Here is a 17,116-nt window from a genome sequence, read left to right as displayed (position 1 = left end):
CTGACTGTGAGAAAGGAATAAGGAGGAGGAAGTCAAAAGCCAAATTTAAACCGGCTCCTCTCCTCTCCAAAAAAAATAGAAGAAAATAGGTATACAGGTACCCCTGGTTCTGGTTTAGGGAAACCACAGCCCTCGCCCTCGCCCCTCCCCCCTCCCCAAATGTCCCGGTCTCCAGGGAAGACACAGAAAAGCCAGGCAAACCCGAAGGCAGAAGGTGTGCCCGATGGAGGGGGAGAGATCACATGCGGAAATGAGGGCAGAGGACGAGAGGCATTTGGAAAAGTCACTCTGGCCCCTCCCTACACAAACCACCACCCCAGCCTCAGACACCACGATCTGGCCCCCAACTTCTTAGCGCTACCAGAAAAGAGAACTTTCCCCAAAAAAATCCCACCCCGACTTCAAAATGGACAGGTGGTTCTCTTACTGCCATCAGCCTCGGAGCCTTGATCGAGCCCCCTCCGCCCCGCCCCCGCTTTTGTGAGCAGATCTGTACCCCGCTTCCCGGGGACCCTCCACTCGCCGAGGCAGCCAGGCCACTTTCCTGCCCTGTGCTCCCTTCCTCTTGCTTTCTCTTCAGCTCCACCAGCGAGCCTACCTCCCTCTCCCTCTGCCGACTTTCATGTACTGAACACGCAGGTCTGAGTTTTCTGTCAGCCTAACCGCATCCGGGCTCTATTAAAGTTCCTGGCTCGGGATAAACAATGCAACTGTCGCGTGCAGCAGTCTGAAAATAATTGGATTAGCTAAAACATATCAACTAAATAGAGACAGTCCTGCCCAGGCAGTCGGAGTGAATGTCACCCTGGAAAAAAACCCTGGAAACTGATCTCATGGTCACTGGGCACCCAGAGCCCTCCCTCGGAAGTTTTCTAAACCCCGGTTTTGCAGGCTCTGTTTCAAGACTGGTTGTCTCATCCAGCAAAGACAAGTGATTTCCACCACTTCTGTGTATACAGAGTCTCTACAGAGAGAGAGCAGAGGGTACCCAGTTGGGACAGACCAGGACAGAGACTGTCCACCCTGAAATGGACACCCCCAAGGAGACATGCCAATCTTCCCCAAACCATCTCAAAAAATACAGTGAAATCTCATCTCAGAGACTCCCCGACTCTGTTTCAGCTGCTTCGACATTGGTGGTGGATTATTTTATTTTTAAAGCAGAAATACTTTGTGCGGGCTTTCCTGTTTCTTTTCATGCCAGCCTCTACACCAAGAGAATAAAGCTGGGGTGTGCTTTTCTGAGAGAAGATGGGCAGAGGAAGCAGAGACACACCTGGGCAATCTTTTTCCATCCTTCCTAACCCCTCTGGCTTCAGATCAGTCGGGGAGTAGCTCGTAAGACGCCTTCCTTCCCTGCCTGAGCTCCCAGCACTGGAAGATACTGCAGTTAACTAGCCCTTCTGACTTCCACTGAACTGCCTCCCCAGGGCAGAGCCCACCTCTCTACCCAGAAGTCAGGATGGGAGACTTCTTTTCCACGCAGAGAATGTGTGTCCTGTCTTTGCCACGGTCCCGCCCCCGGCGAAAAATATACACACGCTTTATTTATACATGTCTGTGTAAAGGGCTGTCCTCTGGTGACTGTATGACCCCCTCTGAGCTGAGCGGAGGAGAAAGGTCAGGATGTAGAGGCCAGGGGGGTCAGAGGAGGGACCTGTGTTTGTTTGGGTTTCAGGAGGTTTCGTTTTTAGCACTAAACACTAAAGATGTATTCCCTCCCCTTCCATTTGCGCTTGGAAGCTGACTAAAGGTTACTGCCAGCACTCAGAAGTTCCCTGGCAGGACAGGCAGGAGATGGGGGTTTGTTTTTGTTTGTCTTTTTCCTTCCCCAGCTCTTGCGGGTGGCTTTTTAAATCAGATCTCACTTGCCCTCTGCTCTGAAGACAGGAATGAGAGAGGACACACCTCATTCTTTCCCCACTGGAAGAATGGGAAGATATTAAATCTTTGAAGGGTCTGAACGGCCACCCAGCCCCCGGGAGGGGCTGGAGAGCACGCTCTAGTCCCTGTCCCGGATTTTGGAGCAGGGAGGGGGGCGAGGGGAAAGGTCTCGAGGGGAGAGAACGTTCCTACCTGTGCTGGATCTGGCCTTGGGCCTCGACTTGCATCCGAAGCCAGTGGGGGAGCCCCCGAGCAGGCTGCTGGGCGGGAAGAGTCCGGAGCTGTACTCGGGAACGTAGGGCGGGTAGGTGGTGATGGGGTGGTGGGCTGAGGCCGCCGCCCCTCCCAGGGTGGTCATGCTGCTGCGGGGATGCGCCGACTCGAGCTTCATGCTGTCAGGCAGAGGCACCTGGTACTTGATGCACTCCTTCTCGTCCTGGCGGCCCGAGCCGGCTGAGCCCGGGGTGGACAGGGACGGGTCCGGGGAGACGTCCTTCGGCGGGGTGGGTGGAAAGGTGAAGAGGTGCGGGCTGGAGTGGCCCGCCGACAGGGACGAGGACGAGGCTGGGGGGTAGACCGACAGGGGCCCCGGGGAGCCGTGGTGGATGGACGTCTTGGAGAAGGGGCTGAGGTTCCAGGGCGAAGCGGTGTGGTGGCTGCCCAGCGCCTTGCCGCCGTCCAGCCAGGGCAGGGATCCGTGCAGCAGAGGCGGCCGGCACACCTGGCTCCCTGCGTGGGTAAAGGCGAAGGCCCGCGAGAGAGACAGGCGAGTGAGAGTAGCCCCCAGAGGCCTTCAGGCACCTGGGCATCCTCCTCCTCCACCCCAGCCTCCCTGGCAAGACAACCCACACACAGACCGGACCTCACACTCCCTGATCTTGGGGGCCCCAGCAGGACCTGGGCCAACACACCCCCTTCACCCCTATCTCCCCACCAATGTCCCATCAAATCCAGGGAATTAAGGGCCTGCGTCTGACGCCCAAGGGGTGCTGCCATGGAGCGAGAAGGGCCCTGGCTTCCTTGGCCTCTCCAGACACACTTTCTGAATCACAGCCCTGAGGTCCCTCTCTGGAACCTGACTTGATTTATTGGTTTCCTTCAATGGCCCAGCGGCCCCCAGCCCAGACCTAATCCCAGGCAGCCTGATAAGAGGGTGGGCTGGGAAGGATGAGGGCTGACGGGGTGAGCCACACAACCGCTCAAAGCCAGGAGAACACACGGACCCTAAGAGAGGCCCAGCTGCAGAGCCGGCTCCCCAGGCCCAGAGCAGGGAGAGGGCCTGAAAGAGAGGAGAGGGAGCATTTTAGGGTTACTTGCACGTAACCCCACTTCACTGCTTGCTCGGAATTGGCCCGGCCTGGAATGGGATTTGCAGGGAAGTGAACCGCTCAGGCTGTCGGAGAAAGTTTCCAAGCCTGGACTCTGGGATGGTACTTCTATCTGCCGTTCTCACCCTCCCAGATCCTACTGGAAAAAAATAAAACGGGCCCATATGCCCCCAGAGTTGTGACTCCACCCGTGCAATACGTGCATTTTCACCTGAGCCCCTGAGACACAAAAAATTCCAGTTTCTGTGTCTATTTCACTCACACACACAGTAAACAGAGCTGTCGTTTGAAATGCAGAGTTTTAAGGCAGCTGTAACTCAGACCAGAAGAGGCTCTGAGAGGGGTAAGTTTAAACGGCAAGTACAAATCCACACACTTATTGATCTTTTAATCCAGTACCTGTCTCAGCGTTTGACATTCTATTTAACCATTAAGAACAATACCGAAACTAAAATCTTAAGAGAAAGGAAGGGGAGGGGAGTCGAGGGGGAAGGAGAGCTCTCCGCACACCAAGGGTCAAGCTTCACATTATGCAGGAAGTAGTATAGTAAATAATATTAAGGCTGCATCTACCGCATTTCCACTTAACTGCTGATCTGCACAGGACAAGAGCAAAGAGCGCCCCATCCGCAGAAACAATTGTTTGAAACCTGGTGACAGCAGGGAGGAGAACGCCTGCTGCCCTAGGGGCTCTGTCATCGGCCCCAGCCCCGGGATCTAAGTCGGGGAACCAAGGCAGACCTCAACTGAGATGGCCTCACAGCCCCTCTGTCTGAAATGTTGCCAATTCTTCTTTGGGAACATGCTTACAGATGCAAAGCCTTAAAAGCCTTTTCCCACCAACTACATGGGGCTGGGTTTCTCTCTACCATTTCAGAACTCTCCTGAATTCCTCAAGGTGAAAGAGAAAGAAAAAAAGAAAAGAAAGAAAGAAAGAAAAGAAAAGGCAACTGGAATCGCTCCTCCATAAAAGGAAACCCTGATGGATCCCAAATCTTCTTTGGGAGCCTAATGGGTCTGTTGTAGGGCCGAAGGAGACAGCAAGGCAAGAGTTGCGGGGAGCAGGCAATGAGGCAACCAAAAAGTGTAGACGGAGGAAAATTCCGTGCAGCCGGGAATCTAGGAAACCCCAAATGTCTCAAACTTAAGACGGGAGTCTTTCCACCAAAACCCGGTCAAAGCACCAGACTTCCCTTCCTCAGAGCCTAGAGGTAGGAGATGTGTCTAAAAACCAAATGCACTAGCTTTGGGGAAAGGCCGAAACACACAGGTGGGAATAAATACGTTTCTCTGGCCTTTCTGGAAATGTGCCGGAGAAACATACCGAGGCACGCCGGCAGAAGCCCCAGAGATAGAACCAGGGGATAACCGGGGGAGCGAAGCCCCTAGAAAGAACCCAGCCCCAGCCAGGTTTAGCCGGCACCGGATGCCCGGTCGGGGGAGCGGTGGCTGGTGGAGGCAGAGGCTCGGCTCCCCGCGCCCGGGATCTCCGAGGCCCCCGAACCAGCGGCCGCGCGGGGAGAGAGGGCTGCAGCGCGGCGCCCGCCAGGTGAGCGCCAGGCCCAGGGGACCGCAGTCGCGCAGAGGCGCCTGCTGCGACTGTTTTGAAAAACAGACTCTCGCGACGATCGAGACGCCTTCCTTGCCCATTTCCGGGCCCCAGTTTTTGTTGTTGTTGTCGTTGTTGTTTTAATGAAGCAGCAACGGCACTTGGGGGCTTTGGCCGGGTATCCCCACCCCCCGGTCCCTCCCTGCCTCTCCGACCCGAGAGAGCCGGTACAGCTGGGCGGAGGTCCCCGCACCCGGGGCGGACTCACCGTGGTGGGTCGGAGGGTACCTCTGCACGGTGGCCCTCACCGAGTTTCCGTAGTAGGACGGGACGTGGTTGCCTTGACCGTCGATGTTAAAAAGTACATCCACCTCCTCCGGCAGGGGGTACTGCGCCGGGTCCATGTAGGAGTGGCCGAGGCCTGGGTGGTGCGTGTCCGGATGCTGCCCGTTGAGGACCGCGGGGTGGTGGTGGCTCACCCAGCGCGGCTGGTCCGCCGTCACCTCCATGGCCCCGGCTGCGCTCTCGCCCTCTCGCCGGGCCCGGAACCCGCGCGCTGAGAGGGAGGGCGGTCGGGCTGGGAGGTCGGGGGCTACGAGGCTCTGCAGGTGCTCCTGCCGTCGGAGGGGCGGGGGTCGTTTAAAGATTTGTTTTCAGTTGGGAAATGGGAAAGCTAGGAAGGAAAGGTGAGCAAATCAGATTTTTGTTTTTAAATCTTTGCGGGGTAGTTTAGCGAAAAGAAGAGAAAGAAAAAAGAAATTCCAAAAATTAGATATGGGAGTATAAAGGGGGACCAAATTGTAAAAGGGGGGCGAAGACTGGCTGGAATTCTGCAAGTGAGGCTCCTCTGCACCGGGGGCTACTCGGCGGCTCCAAGACTGAGTCTCTCTCGGGTCACCTGCAAAGGAGAGAAGGGGAGACCTGGATGAGGTCCTAAGTGCTTAGCACCTGAGTTTATGAAGTGGCACCACCTCCCCCCGAGCCGCCCGGCCCCGCGCCCGCGCCCCCGGGACACGCACCCACGACGCACACACGCGCGCACACGCGCACGCCCCCTCCGGAGGTCGGAAAACCGGGAGGCAGCGGGGGACTGAATGACTCCCAAATACATCCCCAGCAGCCCGGCTCTCCCGGGAACCCGGGACTGACTGAGCGGTTCCAACTTGGACGACAACTCCCTCCCTCCAGGGACCCAGGTCCCAGGACCTACTTTCCAGCCTCCAGAAACTCTCCAAAAGAGGAGGGTTGAGTTTCAGTGTTTTAAAGTCCTCCCAAATGGAGAGAGGAAACAAATCAAACTTAAAAAAAAAAAAAAAAAGTCGCCGGTACCAACCTGGGTAGCGAGGAGCAGAGAGGAGGAGGAGAAGGCGTGTGACCTGGGAGAGCAGAAACTGCCCGGTCAGATTGCGTGGCTCGCTCTGTCTCGCGCTCTCTCCGTCTCTCTCTCTTTTCCTCTCTCTCTCTCTCTCGCTCTCTCAGTATTTTTTTTTTTTTTTTTTTTTTTACAGGGAATGCATTCTTTCTGAAAGTATCAAGACGGCGCCAGGCAGCTCAGTGTTCGCAGACAGCTGTGGCGCGACGGAACTTAAGGAGGTTCTAGTGTCATCCGCGCCGACGGGGGAGGAGCCTGGCTCTGGCGAGGAGGGGACAGGATCACCAGCACAAGGAAACTGCAACCCAAACCCGCTCAGGACTTCACCGCCCCCCCACCCCCGCCTCTCCTCCCGCCCCTCCACTGACCGGAAAGGGGCGCCGCGGAGGGCGGCCAGGGCGGAGGGGCGGCGGGGAGGGTGGGCGAGGCGCACCCGGGTTCGGGGCGGAGGGGGCGAGCAGGAGGGAATTCGCGCTCTGGCCCTTTAAATGTGGCTCCGGCTCCTGCCAATTCATTCCGGCTCGGTAGGTTATTCCGTGCCGAGGAAACCGGCCTGCCCCATTCATAAAGTTTATTTCTACAGGCGGCCTTTCTTTTTCAGACTTTTTAAATGAGCAAACATTTTTTGCATTCAATCCAGGGTATGGGGTAGTTTATTGATGTGGGGTCTCTGTGCAAGCAAAAGTGATCAGGAAAAACAAAAGTAATGTCAAAGTACTTGGAGATGTGCCTCTCTCACCTAAGGGATTGAGAAACTGGGAAAAAAAAAATCTGTCTTTGATTGAAATGTCGGTGATACTTTGGTGGTCGTGGTCAACATTCTCCCAGTCTCTTGCGTTAACAAGCCTCTCGAATGTTTCAGCTGTTGCAGCTGTCCTTTCCAGACCTAATATTTGTAATCAATGTGTGCTTTTTGACTTGAGTGACAATAGTGATGGATGAAAAGGAGAGGGGGCGAGAGGCTCTGTCTCCCCCAGCACAGAGAGAGCGGGTGGGGAGAAAGCGCTCGGGTCTTCACTCCGGTTACCCAACTTTTTCCCTTCTCCCCGCCCAGGGCCCTACTTACTCCCGCTCCCGGCGTTTTTCCCCAGCCCCGTCCTCCGACCCCCACCCCGGCCGCCGGGCTGGACAGCGGCGGCCTCCCCCGGGCCCCGCAGAACGCGGGACTCGCCGGGTTCGACCCCGCAGACCGGAGCTGAGGGAGCGGGTCTCAGAGACGGCCCCGCGAGGGGGGGCGGGGCGCACGGGGCGTGGCCGGGAAGGGGCCAATCAGCGCGCGAGGCTGCGGCCGGGCCGCGATTGGTCGGCCCCGCGGGCTCCAACCTCCCCGGCCTCTCTCGGTGCTTTGAGCCACTGCATCCCCTAGCGGCGCTCAGGCTCCTGCAGCCGCCCGGCCCCAGAACGCGGCCCGGGTGTGCAAGTGACAGGCGGGAAGCGAAGACTCAGGTTCCACCCGTGGCTCACCCCAGGGCAATGTGTGCGAGGAGAGAGTGTGGGTTCTCCCGCAGGCTTTCCCACGGACGGTACTAACAGCTTGATTTGGGGTTTTATTTGAAGGCATTATTCCCTCTTCGCTTCTCTGCCCCATAAAAATTCCCTACAAATACACACACAAAAGTCGACATAGAAGAGACCGTCCCTAAAAGTAAGTTCTGGAGGATTCCTTTCGTGCGGTGAAGGAAAAACATCAATACTCAGCCTTACTTGGTGTGGGGTGTGTGACCTGCTTTAATGTACAATCCTCGTAGAAAGACTAGTAAATTTTATTGGTAAGAAATGGTGGAAACGTGGGTTCTCCCAACTTGGAATTGGAGTTTCTCTTGAGTCTCCGTCTTCTTAAATCTGATGTTCGTTAGAAACTAGGGTCGAGTTTCTAGATACGGAACAGGAAGAAAATCCCTAAATTAACCCCCCTCCCCCATGTTTCTCCTGAGCCCATTTAGTCCTTGTTTATTAGGGCGGACCAGTAAAAGAGCATCGATTTTCCTTCATTCCGACCACGTCCCTCTAGGGCTAGTCAAGCTGCCAGCCTCTCCTGCTCACGGCGCTCTGCAAACCTTTTAATTATTTAGTTTCTAACATTCACCGGAAACCGCTCCATAAACAAGGACAGACGAACGCATACGCATTGTTGCTAAAATCCCCGAGATCAAGGATGGCAGCAGAGGCGAAAAAAATGAAAAGAGCATCTTTGCGCGTCGGTCTAAGACCAGGCAACACTAGCCGGACCCCAGTTCAAAGCCACGCGGAAAATCCCAAACATAGCTCTTTGGTCCTCTACGCCGAGACCTGAAAGCCCGGGAAATAAAAGGGACCCATCCTCGGAGAGAGAAACTGCTGACGCCAGGACTTGAAAATGTTAACTCCCGAGGCTAAGACCGATTTTAAAAGACAAAGAGAAAAATATCTATGAGAAGGAGGCCTTCCGGTGTAGCGGCGCCTCTCTGATAACGCACAAAACTTTTTTGGGGGCGGGGGGGCATTATTCATTCTAATTAAATCTTAAGCGCCGAGTCGGGCTGCAGTAGGCTCAAGATTCACCCCCAACCCTTGGAAAAATAAAATATCTTGAAGCCCCTCTTGGTCTGGGTGGTTTGGGACTGGCAGGGAAGGGTGGGGGGCTGCGGCTGGATGCCCCGTGTAATAGAGCCAGCCTGTAGGGGGTATTTAACATTTAATTCCCAGCCGGTCCGCCCCTGTTCCCGGACTGACAGTGGGTAATTGGGAAAGAGGACGTTGCTCTTTTGATGGCCCGCGCCGGCCAGTCTCGCCGACGCCACACTGGGTTTGACGTCACGGGCCCAGCCCCAGAGCCAGGAGCACAGAGCAGGGGGGGAGGGAAAAGGAGAGGAGGGGGATACCAGGGGAGGGAGGGCCGAGGTCGGCCCCGGGACCCAGGGGGAAGGAAGGGGGAAGGGAGCCAGGCCGGAGAGAGGCTGCGGCGCGTGGCCTGAGGCGGAGAGCCTGGCCGCGGGGGTCTGGGCTAGGCCAGGCGCCGGCCTGACCCGCCTCGCCGGCGAATGCAGGCCGGGCTTCCTCCTCCGAGGGAGGGCGGGGGAGGGGAGGGGGCTCGAGGCCCGGCGAAAGGGGGGAAAGGTGGTCCTGAGTCCCCCTCAGCCTTAGCTCGCAAAGCTAATCCTGGCCTCCTGCGGAGACGCCTCAGCGCCCTCCTACAGACCTGAAGGCCCCCCCCTACCCAGGACCCCGGGCCGGGCCTGGTCTAGCGAGTCCCCTCTTCTCCCCGGGAGCGGCCGGCGGAGCTCCGGTGGAGGAAGAGAGGTGGAGACCTGCGAGGATGCCGCCGCCGCCGCCGCTGCAGGGCCCCGGGCTCCTGCAGAGCGCGAGGCTTCCCTCACCAGGGTAAGGGGCTGGCCGAGGTCTGGATGCCTGGGACCCTGGGGGCAAGCATCCCGGAGCCGAGCAGGCGACAGCGCAGCCACCGCCCATCCCCCGCCGCCCGGAGCTGGTACCTGGGCTGTGCGTGGGGCGGCTGGAGCGGGTTGGCCTATCTGAAACGCCAGGCCTCGAGGCGGCTGCTTCAGGCGTCAAGTTGAGCGGGGTGTGTGTGCCCTCTTGGGGAAAGGGTAAGAAATGGAGCCTTACTTTCTCTCCTGGGTTGGGGTAAGCTGGGACCCACACACACACACCCCAAACACATGCCCCCCTGTTCAGGTCCCTCCCACCCGCCCTCCCCGGAGCTCAGAAGCTCTCTTCGGATGCAAGTGGGGAACCCAGTCCCGCAAAGGAACCGGAGCCCGCGGTGCAGAGGGGAGGAGCGTACCCCCAGGCTCACCCCTGGGGTCTCAGGACCCAGAGAGCGGAGATCCACGCGGCCAGCGTCACCCACCCGAGCCTGGCGATAGGCGCGTCCAGGCGAGCTCCGCGGGGCCGAGGTGCCGGGAGAGCGGCCCCGGGCGCCCGCGCGCTGCCCGCCGAGGGTAACCAGAAAAGCCGAGCCTCGGGGTCGAAGTCATAAAGTTACTAATCCCGCGCAGGGGGAGTGAGCGTGCCTCGGGCCGCCTGGGGCGGTCATTTGAGCGTGTTTACTTAAGGACTTTGCAAGCGGAGCGCGCGCGAAATAGTCGGATTTCCAGCGAGGCAGCAAATATTTGCAGGCGGGAGAAAGAAGCGGAGCCGGGCCGCGCCGCCGCGTCCCTCCCACCGGAGCCGCGGCGCCGGCCTGGGCGGACCCGGCCGCGCAGTTAAAGACAGAAGTGAAGCCAGGGACCTGCGGGGCTGGGGGCGGGGAGGGCGCAGAGCCACAGCAAAGGCCAGAAATTGGAGCGCGGCCCCGAGGCTCTGGCGAGCTGGGGCTGGAGGAGAAGTCCCTTCCCATTCCAGCTCGATCAATCTTCCTTGGCTGCGATCGGTCAATAAAAATGGTGTGAACCGACCGCGGTCGCTGTGCGTCTGGGGAGGAAGTGGAGGCCAGAGGTGCCGAGGCCGGCGCCGGCGTCCCGCACCAGCCCGGTTCGCGCGCGGGCGGTCTGCAAGCCTCAGGCCGGCAGCCAGTTCGTCGCCGGGAGCCGAGAGCGGCCCGGCGGGGCCTTTAATTGGGTGTCTCCATTTTTATAGTGGCCATTGTTGGAGCAATTAGCGAGAGACAATAAGCGCCAAGAGGCGTTTAATTCGATTCCATGCGCCGGCTGCGGCCGGGACTAGGGCTCTCTGGAAGAAGTGGTTGGCCCGGGAGGGAAGACCTGGTTAAGTGTCGGATCCCTGCCTTGCCGGTTTTGTCTTAGGTGTGGGAGTTCTCAAGGGGCAAGCTGAAAGCGGAGTGAGAGCAACCAGGTCCTGGTCCTGGTCCTGGACGGGGTGGAAACCCGCCCTGGGCCTCGCTAGCCCCGCGGGGCGCCCCCGGAACCGCCGCGCCTGCAGGCAGCACGCGTCCGAGCTGCGGCCACCGCGCGGGTCCCCAGTGCCTGTTAGAGAAAAGCAGAGAGGACAGGGACGTGGAAACCGGCCTCCTTCCCCCTTAGCCCTGGGTCCCACACCTCGATCACCCGAACTGTCCCAATTTCCTTTCCCATTGGGGGAGGAGGGGCAAAGGAGAGAACCCCCTTCTGGCGCGTACACACCTCCCTCTCCACTGAGCCAGCCTCGCTACCCCCTCCTCTGCCTCGGCCCTCGGATTATGTTACCGTGGCCGGGCGAGGATTTTTACTGGCTACGAGAATAGCACAGGTAAAGCTGTATAAACAGCTCGCTGGCAGCCGGGCGAGAGGGTTACGCCGGGGACACGGCCGGAGGCGCCACCGCCAGGCCCCGGCTGCGCGGGCGAAACGGCGGGGGAGCCCGCTCGGGCGCGGCGTCCCGGCACAGCGCAGGCTACACACATATTCTACTATATCTCTGCAGTTCCCGCCCAAGCCCCCTTTCTCTTTCCCGCGTGAGTTGAAATGCAGAAAGTGGAGAGCGGAATCACAAGCTGAGGAGAGAGAAGCAGGCAGTGGGCAGTGCTGACTGTTCTGTTCAAAGGAAATACAGCGAGCAGGGAACTTGGGGGGGGACGCAGAATAAAGGGGACCCCAAAATTCACAAAGGGAAGATGCTAGAGGTGGAAACGGCAAGGGGGAAACCCGCGGGAACTCAGGCGAAAAGCGCTCTCGGCACGCGCCCAGACCCTCCCGTCTCACACGCCCACCCGCCCAGGCCCAGGGTCTACCTGCCCTGGAAAATGAGGCAGCACTTTGGGGGTGGTATGTGGTTTGATTTCCTTTTTTTTCTTTTTTCGCTTATTCACCTATCACCGGTTAAAACTCGGAAGGAAACCCGCTCGGGCCAGGAGAAGCGGCGAGAGACATCGGAGAGGAGATGCCCTCGGAGATTAACCCCTCCCAATCCGCCCCTACCGCCCGGCCGGGCCCTCCAGCTTCAAGGGATCCTGGCCCTCCCTCTGTCGCTACCCTTTTCTCCCCCGTATAGAAAAACCCTGATGGTAGCGAGATAAAAATTGGGTAGGTAAGGGTGTAGCGGAAAGGGGGAGGGGGAGGGAGACGACAGGGGATTTCTGTTTTCGAGTTTAACAATGCACATGTCAGAGGGTTGGCCATGGGGGGAGCCCCGGGGTTGGATAGGGGAGAAAGATTTCCCCTTGAGGGCCAGTTGAAAGGAATGCGAGTCACCCTGGAGGAAGGGGGCCCCTCCGAGCTCTCCCTCCTTCCTGGCTTTGGGCGTCTGGGGGACAGGTGGAGCCGAGAGAGAAGGGAAGGGATGGAGGTGCTCCAGCGGCTCCCCGCGACGTCTCCGCGGCCACAGGCCATCTGTCCCGCCCCAGCGGCACCACTGTCGTAGCAAGCGGCTAGCGGCGCCTCACCCCAGGCTCTTGTCCTGGGGGGGCCTCAGGCCGCACCGCTGAAGCCTCCGGGACGCCCAGGGAAGGGAGCGGCCACCGCAGCCAGGAAAGGAGTCAGCAGTGCGGGATTCACCACGTGAACAACAGGCCCTCGCGTTTGGGGGGCAGGAGGGGTGCACGTGGGGCACCGGCTCCACTCTCCCCTAGCCTCCCAGCGCCCCCGGTTTGTCGCCCGCCACCTCACCGCCGCGCATCTCTAGAGGCCCCAGGCCAGCCCCGAGCCCCAGCGCTCGCCAAGGCCGACTCTCCGCCGGCCACTTCATTTTGGCATGTCAGGAGAAGGAGGGCTTTCTCTTGGGGCTACTGTGTTTTTACTTCTCTAGATTAGCCTAAAAAACTGGGGTGTCGATTGCTGGACAATGACAGTGAGCTTCGAGGGCAGGGGACTTCACGACCGGGAGAGGGAAATGGGGGAAGGTAATTACGTTCCGATCAGCAGACAGCAGAGGCACGAAGCGTTTGTGTCTTCCTTTGGACACGCTGGAGAGCGCACGGCAAAATCTGTGGATCTGCCCGGCTCGCAGGCGCCTACCGTTCGCCCTTCCCTCCCTCCAGGACTGCGCCCGGCCGCCGCCTCTCCCCGGCGGCCCCGGCTCGCGCCCGGCTCTCCGCCGCCTGCCACCTCGCGGACCCCAAGCAATTTGTTATATAAAACAAAACAGCAACCACACACGTGTGTCTGCACACCCGCAGCGACGCACACCCAGGGAGAGCTCCGCTCGAGCGCCCTGGGCCACGTTTCTTTCTCCTCCTTCCAACCGCCGCACCCCGTCACCACCCCTAGTCCCGGCTGTCCAGCGGTCAGGAACAAAAAGCGGGGTTCGGACTCCAGATCCGGGGCTTCCTTGGCCCGCTCGCTCGGTTACTCCCAACATTAAGAAAAAGAGGTGATCAGAAATATTTGGTTCGCACACAAAGACACACCACAGAAGGAATGCACCTTTCTGTGCGAAAGGGCTGGAACACCGAGAAGGAGACCACACCTGAGCGCAGCCGAAATGGTTAGAATAACCGGCTGCCAGAGAGCACTGGGCCTTCGGGCTCTGCCCCCACTACCTTATCTGCATCTCTAATTCCCGGCTACCTCCCACGGTTCCTGGTACAAATTGCCTTAACCTTCAGAAGAGGGGTCCTCAGCCACCCGGCTCCCGCGTACCTGCCCTTTTCCCAGGCCTCTCAGGCGTCCACCCAGGGGCGCCCACTCCCACCCCTTCCCTGCATGCCCCGACTCACCCCCACCTCCTGTATCCTTGGCAAAAAGGCAGGATGAACATAGCAAATAAAGCAAAATGCATCTTCCTCTGTCTCCGGGCTTTTGGCAGGAAAGACCAACCCCGATCCTGATTCGCGGGGGTGGGGGGGAGGGCAGGGTGGGTGGAGATTCTGTGTAGAAGGGAGGGGGGCCCGTGGGGTGCGGGGCTTGTGTAGGGAGCACCACTCACCCGGTTCCTCAGACCCCAGCCGCCTTCTCCAACCAGGAACTTTAGGCCTGGCAGAGCTACTGCTGGGAGCTGGGCCTCCTGCCTGGTCCCAGGCAAAATCTATATGGGAGCCTCTAAGACCCTGGGTCTACACCCACCTGGGTCCTGGTTTGTCTCACCTGGATGCCATATCCCACCCCAGATTCAAATGGGCAGCAAGTCCTTCCCTCAGAATCACACATTTTAAAGGTTTAATGGTAAGCCCCCTTCTCACAACCAGCCGCTGGGGCCCTGCAAGCACCTCCTATCCAGGACTCCACCTCGATTGACTCTACCAGTCTCTCTGGGACCCCCTGCCCCAAGCCTGTCACACAACCAACAGCCCTCCCCCCACACACACCTTTTCTACCACAACCGCTAAGGGATGGGAGGGCTGCAAATGTTACTTTATTATTATCTGTCCCTTTAAACTTCTTCATCCTCCACCCACAATCCCAGTGCCCTGGTGAATGTGGGTGACAGAGGAAGAGAAAAGCACAGGTGAACTGGGAACCAAGCAGAGGAGAGATGCTCCGAGTTAGACTCCTTTCCATCCCCTGCCCTGGACAGACTCACTCATGTCCACTTCCTCAAAGCACCCTGCGGTGTCTGAGAGGAAGGAGAGGTGAATAAAAACAACTCTCCTACTCAGAGTCACTCAACTTCCCTTGCATTTTAACGTTATCTATCTTTGTTGGGAGCTGCTTCTGATTGAGTGACTTCTTGGAGGTCTGTTGGTCCAATGTCCCGGGAGAAAGTAGAGTTCTTATTTCCTCTCCCCCTCCCACTCCCCAGGACCCTGGACACCCTCCCTCCCAGGCTGCGGTTTTCTCACCCACCTCAGGGTGCTCCTGGAAGCAAAGGCGCCTGCCAGCCACCAGCATCCCCAAGGGATGCCAGATGTCCACACATCTGGGCTCCAACTTTCAACCCGCAGTGCACAGCTGTTTCTTTAATTATATGCAGAGACAATGAGCCCAAACAGTCACTTGTAGGCAGAGGGAAATAAACATGAAATTGACACTGGACCCTGCAGCCACCTTGGGGAGAAGGCTGAGATGTGCCTTCAAACTGGTTCTATTCCCCAACCCTCTGCCCTCCCTGAAGTGGAAAATGTATGTCCAGCCCTTCCCAAGCATTCCCACCATCTCTTATTTTTCTGTTTAGTTTTTCTTTGCATGCCTAGTTCTACTGGTTCTTTCCTCCAAACAAGGACATACACACACGCACACACCACGCGCGCCCAAGGTCATTGCAGAAAGCCAAAGATTTCCACGGACCAGAGAGAACAATAAGGACTGGGGTCTAGTTCACTTTCTTCCAGGGGCAGCTGTCTCTCTGGAGTGGAGTCCTCCTCTTAATTCTCTCCACGTGGGGCAGGGAAAGCCATTGCAGAGTTAGAGACAGAAGATAGTGATATTCACTGACCTGGGTAGCCTGCTCTCCGCGGCCAGCTGTTTTTTATTTTTTTCCTGACTTGCTGGAGGTCTGAAGGCAGAAATGACAGGCAGACTTAGCCACTGTTGTCGCCGCTGCGGTCCTTACCGCCCCAGCTGCTTACGGCATCTCACGCGGGCTTCCAGCGAGAAGTAAAACCTGGGTGATGTGCATCCTTCCTAGGAACACCCTCCCCCGCCTTCTGCTCACTGTAGAGAGTGGAGCTCTTCCGGGTTGCGAAGGGGGAAAGGGAGGGAGGGAGGGAGGGAGGAAGACTGAGGGAGGAATGAATTTCACCCCTTTTTGCAAACAGGCAAACCGCACATCAGGAGTGTGTGACACTGGCAGAGTTCAGGGATGGGGAAAGACTGCCTGAAATGTGACCAAGCCCCTGGCACCTACAAAGTCCACTGTCTCTAGCAGGGCTGGAATTAACACTATAAATGTCACCAGTAATGTTGACTGGGTCATTAGCTACCATAGATGTAAAAGCTTTTGCAAAGTTTCCCTCCCGTTTTGGGAGGAAGTGGGGACCCAGTGGGAGCATCTAGAGGTAAAACTCTCGGCCACCATTAGCAGGGTCTCTGCCCCTCAGGTCCTCCCCCCCATCTGACTGTTCCACCCGTTTCTGTATATGCTGACGCTTCAAAAATGAATACACGCTACCTTCCGGTACTTGCAGCCACAGCTGGCCAGTGAAATTTAGGAAAAGTAGGGTGGCCAGTGACAGCTCTGGGCTTGCTCGCTACTCTTTGGCTCTCCTCATGGTCACCATAAAAACATTTGGAGGTAGCGATACCTGTGCACCCACTAAGTAGAGGTTTGGGGATGGGCTCTCTAGGGTTCCCAAGCTCTTTCAAGAAGACTTCTAGGGGAAATTAACCTTCTAGGAGAGCGAGATAAGGGAGCAAGAATCAGAGGTCACTGAAGATAAAATGTCAGAAAGAAAATGATCTTATTAGTCTACCCACTGGACCCAACAAACTCCAGCCCTCCCCTTCGAAACCCCCCTCTCCTGTACCATCCCTACTTCTGCTGGTGGGAGGTCAAAATAATTCAAGGAGGGACTCTGCCATGAATAAATTTGGCAAGAGTAAAATGAAACTCCATAAACATTGGGGTAGAAAGGTCAGCATCCATTTGTTTTGACAGGTAGAGTTTTCCCTTCACAATATTTATACAATAAGAATATGGAGACTGACTTTAAAAATAAATCAATCTTCGGGGAGAAATAAAATGTGTCCAACGCTGGGCCAGGAAGTCAACAAGTTTCTTGTGCTGGAACCAGTTCGGTAGGAAGGAGTGGCCCGATCTGATGGTGCCAAGCGTTCAGGGGTGGTTGTCCCTTGGGGGGAGGACGAGGCCATTGGTCAGCAGGGTCAGAGTGAGTGGGCAGAGGTGGGGCGGCGACGCGAAGGGAAGTGGGGGAGGGTCGAGGAGAGCAGGTACCCAGCGCTGCCCAGGTGGCGGGCATCCAGATCGGGGATGGGTTGCTGCTCCCGCCCTGGAGTCCAGCCTGCCTGCAGCCGCTCAAGGCCCCTGAACTCAGACACAGCACCGACGGCTTTGCGCCCCACTCAGCATCCTCCGGGTCCAGGTTTAAGCCGAGAGCCGCTGGAGAAAGGGTCTTATATCGTTTGCCGACCTGGCCAGGAGAGGAAAGGGGGTCTCCCTGCCCCCGAGGAAGCCCCAAAGTCCACCTCGCGTCCCGACTCAGCCCCTCCTCTGCCC

The 17,116-nt window shown here is 57.8% G+C and overlaps 1 protein-coding gene and 1 long non-coding RNA gene across 7 annotated transcripts in view; one reads left to right on the top strand and one right to left on the bottom strand.

Moving 5' to 3' along the window:
- Positions 1-15,445, bottom strand: part of GATA3 (GATA binding protein 3) — a 29,422-nt gene extending 13,977 nt beyond the window's left edge. The window contains exons 1-3 of one of the 6 annotated variants that reach the window (XM_067700949.1): positions 15,377-15,445; positions 5,030-5,659; positions 2,077-2,613 (exon numbers count right to left, since the gene is read on the bottom strand). In XM_067700949.1, the coding sequence (XP_067557050.1) occupies positions 2,077-2,613; positions 5,030-5,270 (778 nt within the window). In that variant the 5' untranslated portion in view covers positions 5,271-5,659; positions 15,377-15,445. Of the gene's footprint in view, positions 1-2,076; positions 2,614-5,029; positions 5,660-5,780; positions 5,905-6,094; positions 6,348-9,603; positions 9,683-15,376 lie in introns of those variants that run through there. The other 5 variants (XM_067700969.1, XM_067700986.1, XM_067700977.1 and 2 more) reach the window with 5 other exon arrangements.
- LOC137203921 (uncharacterized) lies at positions 4,499-6,847 on the top strand. The gene is made up of 2 exons (XR_010933372.1): positions 4,499-4,761; positions 6,270-6,847. It is a non-coding gene; the product is annotated as an uncharacterized lncRNA (long non-coding RNA).
- Positions 15,446-17,116: the final 1,671 nt, after the last annotated feature.

This window comes from Pseudorca crassidens, chromosome 1, assembly GCF_039906515.1.
Source record: "Pseudorca crassidens isolate mPseCra1 chromosome 1, mPseCra1.hap1, whole genome shotgun sequence".
In the NCBI taxonomy this organism is placed as follows: Eukaryota; Metazoa; Chordata; class Mammalia; order Artiodactyla; family Delphinidae; genus Pseudorca; species Pseudorca crassidens.
This window is presented reverse-complemented; position numbering and strand designations above follow the sequence as displayed.